This window comes from Megalobrama amblycephala, linkage group LG22, assembly GCF_018812025.1.
Source record: "Megalobrama amblycephala isolate DHTTF-2021 linkage group LG22, ASM1881202v1, whole genome shotgun sequence".
Taxonomy (NCBI): Eukaryota; Metazoa; Chordata; class Actinopteri; order Cypriniformes; family Xenocyprididae; genus Megalobrama; species Megalobrama amblycephala.
Window position 1 is genome coordinate 15,066,346 of NC_063065.1, and position 13,437 is coordinate 15,079,782.

Genomic DNA, 13,437 nt, shown 5'->3' on the forward strand with positions numbered 1-13,437 from the left:
TCCTCTGTACTTGGAAAAAGGCTGTACATATGTTTAATGCGTATTTCCCCCCTGAGTTGGTAAATGACCACAAAGACTTTGTCACAGCAGCCCCTTGAAAACATTAACCACAAACTACAGGAAACCAACATTAACTCTCAATATTACAAGTCAGAAAGTACTCTCTTGAAGAGCAATTTCACAATGTTTACATGCTGAAAAATATTAATTATAAATATAAATATAAAATAAATATAATAAATATATAGCATGTACATCTATATATTGTATTGTATTCTATTTTATTATATATTTATTTTTCTTTTTTTTAATTAAAGGGATAGTTCACCCAAAAATTAAAATTGTCATCATTTACTCACCCTTAAGTTGTTCCAAACCTGTATGAGTTTCTTTCTTCTGTTGAACACAAAGGAGATTTTTATTTTTTAAATTTTTTTATTTAAGCAATCAAAGAAGTACATAAGACATAAGCAAATAAATAAATAAAATATAATAAAAAAACAAATATGAACAAATATAGATATAGAAAAAAAGCAAGTATCTGACATAAGGTACAATAAACAGTAAGAAATACATAATACGAGGTAGAACCAAAGTGCCAACAAAAAAACAAACATATAAACAAAATAACAATACACACATACATATACATACATATGTACCTACATATATATATACATACACGCATGCTGCATAAAAGGTCATATTTTAAAGAATGTTGGTAACCAGGCGTTTTTTTTTTTTTACAGTAGCCATTGACTTCCATAATATTTTTTATTCCGACTATAGAAGTCAATGGCTACCGTCAGCTGTTTGAAATATCCTCTTTTGTGTTCAACAGTAGAAATAAACTCAGGTTTTGAACAACTTGAAGGTGAGTAAATGATGACAAAATGTTCATTTTTGGGTGAACTATCACTTTGACGCCTTGTTTATTATATATTACCCAGACGTGCCTGTTCATTGACACTCAGACTTTACACAACGCTCTATGTAATAGTGTCATTTTTAAAGCTCATTCATTATTCGTTATAGTGTACATCTTGGTACTTTCCACTGTATGACACACCTACATTAACACTGACCGGAGTCATGGTCATGTAGACCACTAAATAAAATGATGGTTTCATTTTAGAAAGCTGTGAATGTTCCTGTGTGTGCATGGTGGTCCGACCGAGAGGTGATGTGGGGGTTTCTTTCCAAGGGGACATGTGACATCTCTGTGGGAGGAAGTTCTGATGTTTATTTTCCCCCTTGTGAGCGTTCATAAAAGTGCACATTGTGGCAAGCCAAGACAATACGCATCAGACTCACAACAGAGAAGATGAGGTGTGTGTCGATAACCCCTTTGCTGTTCCTCGCTACAGTGCTGTTTGCTCAAGTCACCTGCCAAAGTAAGAAGCTTTAAAAACTCCATATATATGCCATGTTAACTCAACATTGATTCAGATGTTATTTTGAAATAAACTGTGTTGTCTAAATTAATGTCATGTTAAAAATGTTTGTTTCCTTTGGGTTTTTGTAGTGTCTGGCCCTTCAACCTGCCCTTGTCTCAAGACGTCAGAAACCGTTCTCCGTAAGGAAAATATCAGAAGTTACAAGATACAGAAAGCAGGTGTCTGCCAAATTGATGCCGTTCAGTGAGTTCCTTTTTTTTTCTTTTTTCTAATGACCCATTCAACATATTTCATGATAAATCTGAGTTAATATATCAGAATGCTAGTTCTTTTGGTCAGGCGTTATTTTAGTACATTGACATTTTTTTTACCTGTACCAAAATACTGTTACGACACTTATTTAGAGTTTAAATTTTAAATGGAATAAACATCTGTATATTTGTATATTGTATAATATTATTGTATTATCATGCTAAATTGTTACTTTAATGTATTTGCAGATTTAAAACAGTCAGAGGATTGACTTTTTGCTCCGATCCACAAAAGCCTTGGGTGAAAAGAGCCATCGAATACGTGGACAAGAAGAAGAATGCAAATAAAATGACAGCACGTCCCATACACTCTACATCAACATTTAAAACAACATCAATGCTGAAAACAACATCAGCACCGAAAACGACATCAATGCCGAAAACGACATCAGTGCCGAAAACAACATCAGTGCCGAAAACAACATCAGTGCCGAAAACGACATCAGCGCCGAAAACGACATCACACTGTGATAGAACCTAGATCAACTTCACTTGGACTATGAGGATTTCTTGACATATGTCTGGAATGTTTGTGCTGAATTTTATTGTATTTTAATTAATTAAAATGTATTGCATAAAATATACTGCATTGCTATGAATGTTTTTATGTAGCTAAGCTTAATTGAATGTTTTTTCCCCTCAATATGGTTAATAACCAATAAATATATGTGGTGTGCAATTAGGTTAATGGAACCTGAAGTTCAGAAGTTCTGTTTCATGTGTTTATTCAACAACCTGTACATTAATTTATATTACAAAAAATTAATAAATAAAAGTTATGTTAAAATGTTAATTCTGAAGTATTTTTGACCTTCTGTACATGTGTGTACTTGTTCTTTGTCCATCATAGTGAGGACAAAGAGAGTAAAGTGAGGATATTTTGGCCGGTCTTCACCGTCTGAGACCTCTTTTAAAGGCCCGTTTGAGGGTCAAGACTTGGTTTTAGAGATTTGGTTGTAACTAGGTTTAGGATAAGGGTTCAGGCACTTAGTTGTGATGAATACGGTTAGGGTAAGGAGCTTGCATTGTGTCAGTGAATGTCCTCACAAAGACTGATGTACAAGAATGAGTGTGTGTGTCAGTTGGTAAAACAGTGAAGTGTTCACACATATACTGTTAACCCTATGTGTGGGTTTAAACACTCAAATCCACACTGTTCTGTGGGATTTCCCCCGTAACAGTACAAATACGTCACACAAACTGAAGCAATCTGGTCTCAGTCTGTTTAAGTACAGTATTTTACATTTGAAAATTTCCAGTATTAGCATATGGAAACTGTTTAGACCATGCATGTGAAGAACTGCATCGAAGCCCCCGACTCGTTGCATGATGCATGTACACAAATTCCATACACACAACTTGGTTTGAGAAGAGGTGGAGTACATCGCAGGGTGGGTTTTTGTGAGAAAATGTGGGTGCTTAAAGAATAGGTTGGTGGGCAATGTGTTTTCCATACAAACTCTCTGGTGTACTTAAGTAAATGGTTACATTTCACATTGTTTGAGTCTTGGCTGACCACTGCATTGAAATTATGGCTAGAGATGTTCTGAGATGTTTGTCATGTAAAGTGAACGGGCCTTGTCGGCATCTCTAATTTGAAACAAATATGAGCAAAAGTCAGTGAGGTAAATGAAAGCTAGGTCAGGTTTTTGTGGTCTGGGATTTTGGTTGCATATTATAGTATGCAACAGCTCATTTGACACCATTCAGACAGGCCATGTCAGAATGGTTTAGCTTTTTCTAACATTTTTTTTAAAAAATCTAGTTGGTTTTAAACAAAAATTTTGAGTTCACCAAAAAATTAAGATTCAATTTTATTACCAAAAAAACAATTTATGTGGATATGAAATATTAATTTGGGTTAAAATTATTTCATAATTTTACACACATATTATCTTGAAGCTTCTGCTAAGAAAACGAGTCCATTTTAATGTAGACTACAATGTAATCGGCCCAGCATCAAGACGAACACTGCAATAACATTACTTTAATATTAATGCTGTAGCCATTTGAAGTAGGCCTAGGCTACAATGGATAACTGCAACACAAGATGGCACACGTTGTGTTTGTGTGAAATGAAAACAAATCCGCTGTGTGATACGAAAGACATGAACGTAGTGTTTACTCTACTTGCTCCCTATAGTACTCACTGAGCAGGGGATATCCGTTCAATTCAATGTCATCCGTCACTGATGAAACTTGAGTCGCACAAATGAGAATTTTAGGTATATAAAATATTTAAGAATAATTAATAAACGGCATTTGAAAGCTCTGATAAATGTCGAGTGATAAATGTCTGTTGTGATGTTTATTATGTAAATGAATGTAATTTGGTTGTAAGATAGACGTTAGAAAATTAGATATGTCTTTGTATTCAGCCCATCATGATAGTTTCATTGTAACTGTCGCTTCTTGCACACTTACCCATGAGCAGTCACATACAAACCACACCAGGGTAAAGACACCGGAACCTCAGCACCTTTTCACAGGGTTTATTTTAAGAATTGCACTACTGTGCAGTGACTAGTGGGTATGTTTACCCACCACTGGTACATTCAATAATAAGGTTTATAAGTTCTGAGAATTTTCTGTTAAGTTGTCATTCCTGACCCTGGTGTGTGTCTGGCATGTTCATTTTCCTTCTTGTAAATATTTATAAAGGTGCATGTTGTGGTGAGCTAATACCAATCAGACTCATGAGAGAAGATGAGGTGTTTGTCGATAACTCTGCTGTTCCTGGCTACAATGCTGCTTGCTCAAGTCACCTGTCAACGTAAGAAGCTTTATGTTTTTGCAAAAATGTTACTTTCATTTCCTCCATATTACTTCACTTTTATTCAATTAAATGAAACAGCATCAATTCTGAAAACATCATCACACTGGATTTCACAAGATGAACCAAGAAATTCTTCACCTGAGCTTATTAAATTTGTTAACAAAACTTTTTTTTTTTTAAGAGTTTAGATATATCAGTTAAATTGTCTTGACTAAATGAATGTCAGTTGTTAAAAATGTTTTTTGTTTCCTGTGAATTTTGTAGTGTCTGGCCCTTCAACCTGCCCTTGTCTCAAGACTTCAGAAACTGTTCTCCGCAAGGAAAATATCAGAAGTTACAAGATACAAAAAGCACGTGTCTGCCAAATTGTTGCCATTCAGTGAGTTTCCTTTTTTTCTAATGAAAATGTAAACACTGTGATAGACCTCAGACACCTATTTAACACTATATTTTATGATAAATCCATGCTTATGTCAGAATACTAGTTCTTTTGGCCTGGCCTTATGAAAGTACCTTGACAAATTTTACTCATTGCGTTTTGATACCAAAAGACATACTTACACATTTAAAGGTCCCGTTCTTCGTGATCCCATGTTTCAAACTTTAGTTAGTGTGTAATGTTGTTGTTAGAGTATAAATAAAATTTGTAAAATTTTAAAGCTCAAAGTTCAATGCCAAGCGAGATATTTTCTTTAACAGAAGTCGCCTACATCGAACGGCCAGTTTGGACTACATCCCTCTACTTCCTTCTTTAATGACGTCACTAAAACAGTTTTTTGACTAACCTCCGCCCACAGGAATACACTAGAGTTGCGTTTGTAGAGTGTGTTTGTCGCCATGTCGTCGAAACGCTGTTATTTTCATCCCGCAGTCCAATCACCGGGTCTGATTCCGGCTCAAATTGATAGGGTAAAATTAAAGACATGTTTACAATAACACTGAGCGCGTGCATCTCCACGTTATGGTAAGAGGCGTGACCTTTCCGGGCAAGATGCGCTAAACTGCTGTCGAATCACAACACAGGAACCGCTGGCACAATCAGAACTCGTTACGTATTTCTGAAGGAGGGACTTCATAGAACAAGGAAGTCATCAGCCCGTTTTTATGACAGAGGAAACAGCGGTATACAGATAAGTAAATATGTGAAAAATACTGTGGTTTTTTACACGCGAAACATGAACACATGTTATATTGCACACTATAAACACAATCAAAGCTTCAAAAAACCACGAAAAACGGGACCTTTAATTAAATTAACAATTGTACATTTTGTTGTACTATAATGCTAAATTGTTACTTTTATTTAATTACAGATTTAAAACAGTCAGAGGATTGACTTTTTGCTCCGATCCACGAAAGCCTTGGGTGAAAAGAGCCATAGAATATGTGGACAAGAAGAAGAATGCAAATAAAACGACAGCACGTCCCAAAAACTCTAAATCAACAACAACAGAACTGAATACAACATCACACTGGAATAGACGGGATGAACTAGGAGCTTCTTCACCTGAATTTATTAACAAAGGTCTGTACATTTTTTTAAAACTTGTACTTGGTTTGCTTAGAATTTATTTCAGTTAAATTCTCTTGACTAAAAGAATGTAAATTGTTTTTTTTTCTTTCCCCGCTGTTTACTTTGGGTGTTTGTAGGAAGTGGATTTTCATATTGTCCTTGTCTCAAGATGTCAGAAACTGTTCTCCACAAAGATAAGATCGAAAGTTACAAAATTTATGAAGCAGGTGTCTGCCATATTGATGCTATTGAGTGAGTTCTCTTTTTTTCCTTGTGAAAGTGTATACACTGTGATATACCTCAGACACATATTCAACAGTGTATTTCTCGGTAAATCTGAGCTAATATGTCAGAATACTAGTTCTTTTGGCCAGGCCTTATTTTAGTACATTGACAATTTGTATTCAAAATGTTTTAAAACCGAAACACATACTTTATTGTACCAATATACAGTTTTAATGAAATAAACATCTGTAGATTTGCGTATTTTGTTGTATTATCATGCTAATTTGTTACTTTTATGTAATTACAGATTTAAAACAGTTAATGGATTAAGTTTTTGTTACGATCCACAAAATCTTTGGGTGAAAAGAGCCATGCAATTTGTGGACGAGAAGAAGGCAGCAGCAACTGAAACAACAGCACGTCCCATAAACTCTGCATCAAAATTTAAAACAGAATCAATGCTAAATACATCATCACACTGGAATAGACAGGATGAACTAGGAGCTTCTTCACCTGAATTTATTAATGAAGGTCTGTACATTTTTTTAAACTTGTACCTGGTTTGCTTAGAGTTATTTTTCAGTTAAATTGTCTTGACTAAAAGAATGTCAATTGTTTTTTTTCTTTCCCCCGTTTCCTTTGGGTTTTTGTAGGAAGTAGATTTTCATATTGTCCTTGTATCAAGATGTCAGAAACTGTTCTTCACAAAGAAAATATCGAAAGTTACAAGATTTATGAAGCAGGTGTCTGCCATATGGATGCTATTGAGTGAGTTCTCTTTTTTTTCCTTGTGAAAGTGTATAAAATGTGATAGACCTCAGACACATATTCAACAGTGTATTTCATGGTAAATCTATGTCAAAATATGTCAGAATACGAGTTCTTTTGGCCAGGCCTTATTTTAGTACATTGACAATTTTTATCCAAAACGTTTTTAAACCGAAACACATACTTTATTGTACTAATATACAGTTTTAATTAAATAATCATCTATAGTTATGTAATTACAGATTTAAAACAGTCAATGGATTAACTTTTTGTGCCAATCCACAAAATCTTTGGGTGAAAAGAGCCATGCAATTTGTGGACGAGAAGAAGGCAGCAGCAACTGAAACGACAGGACGTCCCATAAACTCTGCATCAAAATTTAAAACAGAATCAACACTAATAACAACATCCCACTGGAATGGACAGGATGAAACAACTACTTCACCTGAGCTAGCTGAATTTGCTTACATGTGTCTGTAATTTGTGCCAGTTTATTTGCCCTTGGTTAGTTTGCAGTGTATAGTATATTCCCCCTCCCCCCACTTCACAACACTTTAAAAGTGGAGTCTGTAAATTTTGAAAAACACTGTTTGGAAGTTAGTCAGGCCGACACCAATAACAAACGTGTAACCAATCAGCATTAGGGGCGTATGATGGTCGAGGAGAGAGAACAAGCAAGAGGGAGATTTAAAAAAAGAAAGACACAATACAAAAGAGCTCAAAAGAATATCACTGGAATGAAGGTTTATGACTGGGCAAGTGCTTTAGGACCCACGTTTGTATTAGAAAAGCTTTCCAGCTCTGGAGAGAGCTAAGTGGGAAGGCCTGAAAACAGATGCGGGGGCTGCTTTCATTTCACTTCTCATGTGAGTACCACTGGGTTTGATTGTATGGAGTTGCTGCACTGTTGGCGACTAACAATGAAAACTTTGTATGTACTCTTGAAGCATTTTGTTGCGCGTCAGCTGTGATAAACAGACATCCACTCTCGCATTGCAACAGTAACAGTGGCCAGATCGTGAGAGTTGGGCAGGTAAACCACTGCGCACTGATGACTGTTAGAGAATGTGTTGTTTAGCGTCATTGTTAGTGCACTTGCCTTGCCTGCCAGTAGCGGACGGGCTGGGGTTCGAGACCGACTTGGAGCAGGGTGGTTAGGATTGGAGTGTGACTTTTGGAGGCGGAGCAATGAAGAGAGGGGTGGGTTTGTTTGGGTTGATTTCAAATATCAACAATGTCCAACAGCGTTGTTCAAAATCTACTTATCCCACCTTTAATTTTGTGTTTCACTAATGCATTTACTGGCAGTAACCTGATGAAACAGAACATAAAATTTTTAATCCTGAAAAATGTGATGAAGAGCATACCATTATCCCTTGTGTGTAATTTTCCAATAATAAAATAGCACATGTTAAATGTTTAGGCATTGCACATGTGTACTGTATGCACTGCACTTGTCCTCATTGAAGTCCCCATTCCTTTGCATGATGCAAAACTCTCCACAACTTGGTTTGAGAGGAGGTGGAGAAGATCACAGAGTGGGTTTTGTGAGAAAATTTGGATGCAAAGAATAAGTTGGTGGGCAATGTTTTCCATACAAAGTCATACTTATTAAAGCAGAGCAAGATTGTCAACAGAGACATCAGGGACCATAGTGAGTGGACCGCCATTCTCACCATTTCTTTATAAAAAATAAGAGCAAGTCAATGAGGTAAATGAAAGCTAGGTTAGGTTTTTGTGGTCTGGGATGATGATGGTTGCAGATTAGAGTATGCAACAATACAATGACATTGTTCAGATAGGCCATATCAGAATGATTCTTCTGAGTGGTGTTGCTATTTATTACATATTTTTGAAAAAGAAAAAAAAAACTAAAAAAAAAAATATTTTGATATTTTAAAGCATTGTTTTCCATGGGGTTCGCAAAGCCCTGGGGGTTCATAAGGGAACTGCAGATGGTTTGTGAGTTGATGAAAGTATAGTTCATAATTATTAACATTGTAAAAATGTCAATTAAAATGAATTAACAATTGTAGCTGTCACGGGTGGTTGCAGAAAGTCAGACAAAGAACACAAAGACAGTTCCAACACAAAGGTTTAATGATGAATATACACCAATCAGGCATAACATTATGACCATTGACAGGTGAAGTGAATAACACTGATTATCTCTTCATCATGGCACCTGTTAGTGGGTGGGATATATTAGGCAGCAAGTGAAGATTTTGTCCTCAAAGTTGATGTGTTAGAAACAGGAAAAATGGGCAAGGGTAAGGATTTGAGCGAGTTTGACAAGGGCCAAATTGTGATGGCTAGACGACTGGGTCAGACCATCTCCAAAACTGCAGCTCTTGTGGGGTGTTCCCGGTCTGCAGTGGTCAGTATCTATCAAAAGTGGTCGAAGGAAGGAACAGTGGTGAACTGGCAACAGGGTCATGGGTGGCCAAGGCTCATTGATACATGTGGAGAGCGAAGGCTGGCCTGTGTGGTCTGATCCAACAGACGAGCACCTGTAGCTCATATTGCACATGAAGTTAATGCTGGTTCTGATAGAAAGGTGTCAGAATACACAGTACATCACAGTTTGTTGCGTATGGGGCTGCATAGTTGCAGATAAGTCAGGGTGCCCATGCTGACCCCTGTCCACCGCCGAAAGCACCAACAGTGGGCACGTGAGCATCAGAACTGGACCATGGAGCAATGGAAGAAGGTCTGATGAATCATGTTTTCTTTTACATCACGTGGATGGCCAGGTGCATGTGTGTCGCTTACCTGGGGAACACATGGCACCAAGATGCACTATGGGCAGAAGGCAAGCCGGTGGAGGCAGTGTGATGCTTTGGCCAGTGTTTTGCTGGGAAACCTTGGATCCTGCCTTCCATGCGGATGTTACTTTGACATATACCACCTACCTAAGCATTGTTGCAGACCATGTACACCCTTTCATGGAAACGGTATTCCCTGGTGGTTGTGGCCTCTTTCAGAATGATAATCCGTCCTGCCACAAAGCAAAAATGGTTCAGGAATGGTTTGAGGAGCACAACAACAAGTTTGAGGTGTTGACTTGGCCTCCAAATTCCCCAGATCTCAATCCGATCGAGCATCTGTGGGATGTGCTGAACAAACAAGTCCAATCCATAGAGGCCCCACCTTGCAGCTTACAGGACTTAAGGCATCTTGGTGCCAGATACCACAGCACACCTTCAGGGGTCTAGTGGAGTCTATGCCTTAATGGGTCAGGGCTGTTTTGGCAGCAAAAGAGGAACCAACACAATATTAGGAAGGTGGTCATAATGTTATGCCTGATCGGTGTACTCAGAATAAACAGAGGCAGGGCAACATACAACAGGGCAGCATTACCACTCCGGGTCTGGTGGTACCACTTTTAGCATAGCTTAGCATAGTTAATTGAACCTGATTAGACCGTTAGAATCTCACTCCAAAATTACCAAAGAGTTTTGATATTTTTCCTATTTAAAACGTGACTCTTCTGTAGTTACATCGTGTACTAAGACCGACAGAAAAAAAAAAGTTGAGATTTTCTTGGCCGATATGGCTAGGAACTATACTCTCATTCCGGCATAAATGGGTGCAGCAGGCGCAATGATATTACGTGTCTCTCAAAAATGTCTCCATGGTTGCAAACGGGGTCACAGGTGCTGCGTAATATCATTGAGCCTGCTGCACCCATGGTACGGCAGATCGGCTGAATGGATTCGAAAACGGTAGAACTCAACTGTTTAACTCTAGGGGAGTTGGAAAATGTGCCTATTTTCAAAAAAAAGTGAAGTGTTCCTTTAATTACAGTACCATTACCATCCTGCAGAGTTCAGCTCCTACCCCAATCAAACATACCTTTTAATCAGCTAATCAAGGTGTTCAGGGTTACTTGAAATTTACAGGCAGGTGTGCTGTAGCAGGGTTGAAAGTGAATTCTGCAGGAGGGTAGTTTCAATACAATCTCACGGCAATTCGTAGCTTTTTATGTTTACCTGATTTGGTGGCTAATTCGTACGAATTCATATGATCTGTAAAGGTGCCCTAGAACACTTTTTCACAAGATGTAATATAAGTCTAAGGTGTCCCCTGAATGTGTCTGTGAAGTTTCAGCTCAAAATACCCCATAGATGTTGTTTAATTAAATTTTTTAACTGCCTATTTTGGGGCATAATTATAAATGCGCCGATTCAGCGCGTGTCCCCTTTAAATGCTTGCGCTCCCCGCCCCCAAGCTCGCGACTCTATAATACATTGCATAAACAAAGTTCACACAGCTAATATAACCCTCAAAATGGATCTTTACAAAGCGTTCGTCATGTAGCATATCGGACCATGTAAGTATAGTATTTATTTGGATGTTTACATTTGATTTTGAATGAGTTTGATAGTGCTCCGTGGCTAAAGCTAACATTACACACTGTTGGAGAGATTTATAAAGAATGAAGATGTGTTTATGAATTATACATACTGCATGTGTTTAATAATGAAAATAATGACATGGATCTAGTCTCCGTGAATACAGTAAGAAACAATGATAACTTTAACCACATTTAACAGTACATTAGCAACATGCTAACAAAACATTCAGAAAGACAATTTACAGATATCACTAAAAATATCATATCATGGATCATGTCAGTTATTATTGCTCCATCTGCCATTTTTCGCTATTGTCCTTGCTTGCTTACCTGCATAAAGTCTGTGTGCTGCTCCAGACGTTAATATTGTGTTGTGTAATGCCTTGAACATGGGCTGGCATATGCAAAAGTTGGGGGCGTACATATTAATGATCCCAACTGTTGCATCACAGTCAGTGTTATGTTGAGATTCGCCTGTTCTTCAGAGGTTGTTTGCACAAATCAAATTTACATAAGAAGGAGGAAACAACGGTGTTTGAGACTCACTGTATGTCATTTCCATGTACAGAACTCTAATTATTTAACTATGCTGAGGTAAATTCAATTTTCAATTCTAGGGCACCTTTAAACCCCAGTGACGGGTAAGTTTAGGGGTGGTCCTTCATATTGAGATTCGTTTGAAAATCTTTTTTGTACAAATCAATTAATCGCAACCCCATAAAATATGTTTTCCCGTCAGATTGGCTTGGTAGCTTTCCAGGAGCAGGGTTGGAAACCACTGCTGTCACATGAGCTGAAGTGCTGACAGTTGCATTCCATTTCTGATTTTATCACTTTGCCTTTACTTGGCAATATTTTAAAAGTGACTTTATTATGGGTTATTTTGCATGAGACAGGATATTTTTAAGTGAATAAAGTAGGGCAGACCGATATATCGCATGCGATTGTCACGCGAATTTCGTCAATAAAGCCAGTTCCTTGATTGCCGCTAAATCGCCATCACCTGCTTTCAAATGGAGCGGAGCGGCATTTAATAGACAGAACCGTAGATCACTGAAAAGCCACGCAATATCGCGTTCATTATCGAAGGCGATTCATCTGCGATATGAATCATAGACAGTAAAAGAAATGGACACAGCGACCCCATTGGAACTCAATTGAGACAAGTGAAGCCCATTTTTAGCGATTATTAGCACTTCCGTTTCTGACGCGCAGACTCAAACTAAGCTTGATGACGTCAGCAACTTGTCTGACAGATGTAAATCTTCTAGTAGCTGTGCGTGAAAACTGCCATCGTTAATCTTGCAGAGACGGCGAGCTTGAGCGGGGAGTTCTTTGGCGTGAGTGAGCAGGAGTAAGTATTCTGATTAATTATTTTGTATAGTATTTTAAAATGTAACGCCAGTACGCCATATTAAGTTAATGCATACTATTGCCTGCGAGCTTCTCCTCCTGTCTATACGGTAATTTCTCTACTGTGCGACAGAGAGTCGAGTGTTTATGACGCAATCGTTAGCCTATTTTTACAAAAACTGTTTCTACGGGGCCATAATGTAACATAGAAGGTAATGGAGCCCTTTATACATTGTCGTGTATCTTTAGAAATAAATAATGGACAAATGGAGTCTTTAAACGCCTCAGATGTAAAGTTATTCGCTGTCAAAGTGACGCCAAAATGAATGGGAGTCAATGGGGATGCTAACGCAAGTGAAGTTCTGCTACAAGATGGCGGCACGCGGCCGACTTCAACTTCCGGTCGACTTCCTTGGGCACTGATATGAATGCGATATTGCGTGGCTTGTCAGTGATCTACGGCTCTGTCTATTAAATGGCGCTCCATTTGAAAGCAGGTGATGGCGATTTAGCAGTAATCAGGGAACCGGCTTTACTGACGAAATGCGCGTGACAATCGCATGCGATATATCGGTCAGCCCTAGAATAAAGTAAGCCTAAATAAAGTAAGTCTAAAGTTGTATTCTCACATCATAAAACTGAACAATTCTGTTGGGCATGTATTCTTGCAATGCAACTCCATTCATCTACAGCAGGCCTGCATGCACCTACACTGTGGTGAGCAATGTGAGTGAAGG

General features: G+C 37.9%; 2 protein-coding genes across 2 annotated transcripts; both read left to right on the forward strand.

The window, feature by feature from the left end:
- Positions 1 to 1,143: 1,143 nt before the first annotated feature.
- LOC125258445 (C-C motif chemokine 7-like) lies at positions 1,144 to 2,501 on the forward strand. Its single transcript, XM_048175389.1, has 3 exons — positions 1,144 to 1,394; positions 1,526 to 1,640; positions 1,898 to 2,501. The coding sequence occupies exons 1-3, from the start codon at positions 1,325 to 1,327 to the stop codon at positions 2,187 to 2,189; spliced, it is 477 nt and encodes a 158-aa protein (XP_048031346.1). The 5' UTR covers positions 1,144 to 1,324; the 3' UTR covers positions 2,190 to 2,501.
- Positions 2,502 to 4,025: 1,524 nt separating this feature from the next.
- Positions 4,026 to 8,421, forward strand: LOC125258138. Its single transcript, XM_048174988.1, has 7 exons — positions 4,026 to 4,481; positions 4,749 to 4,863; positions 5,798 to 6,009; positions 6,135 to 6,249; positions 6,530 to 6,753; positions 6,876 to 6,990; positions 7,233 to 8,421. Exons 1-7 carry the CDS (start codon positions 4,415 to 4,417, stop codon positions 7,468 to 7,470), a joined length of 1,086 nt encoding a protein of 361 aa, XP_048030945.1. The 5' UTR covers positions 4,026 to 4,414; the 3' UTR covers positions 7,471 to 8,421.
- The last annotated feature ends 5,016 nt before the right edge of the window (positions 8,422 to 13,437 follow it).

Bases quoted from the DNA above. Each gene is read 5' to 3' on its own strand.
- LOC125258445 (XM_048175389.1), top strand. From the start codon at position 1,325: ATGAGGTGTGTGTCGATAACCCCTTTGCTGTTCCTCGCTACAGTGCTG. The intron at 1,395-1,525 runs GTAAGAAGCTTT...GGGTTTTTGTAG, and splicing joins TGCTCAAGTCACCTGCCAAA to TGTCTGGCCCTTCAACCTGC. The intron at 1,641-1,897 runs GTGAGTTCCTTT...ATGTATTTGCAG, and splicing joins TGCCAAATTGATGCCGTTCA to ATTTAAAACAGTCAGAGGAT.
- LOC125258138 (XM_048174988.1), top strand. From the start codon at position 4,415: ATGAGGTGTTTGTCGATAACTCTGCTGTTCCTGGCTACAATGCTGCTT. The intron at 4,482-4,748 runs GTAAGAAGCTTT...TGAATTTTGTAG, and splicing joins TGCTCAAGTCACCTGTCAAC to TGTCTGGCCCTTCAACCTGC. The intron at 6,010-6,134 runs GTCTGTACATTT...GGGTGTTTGTAG, and splicing joins ACCTGAATTTATTAACAAAG to GAAGTGGATTTTCATATTGT.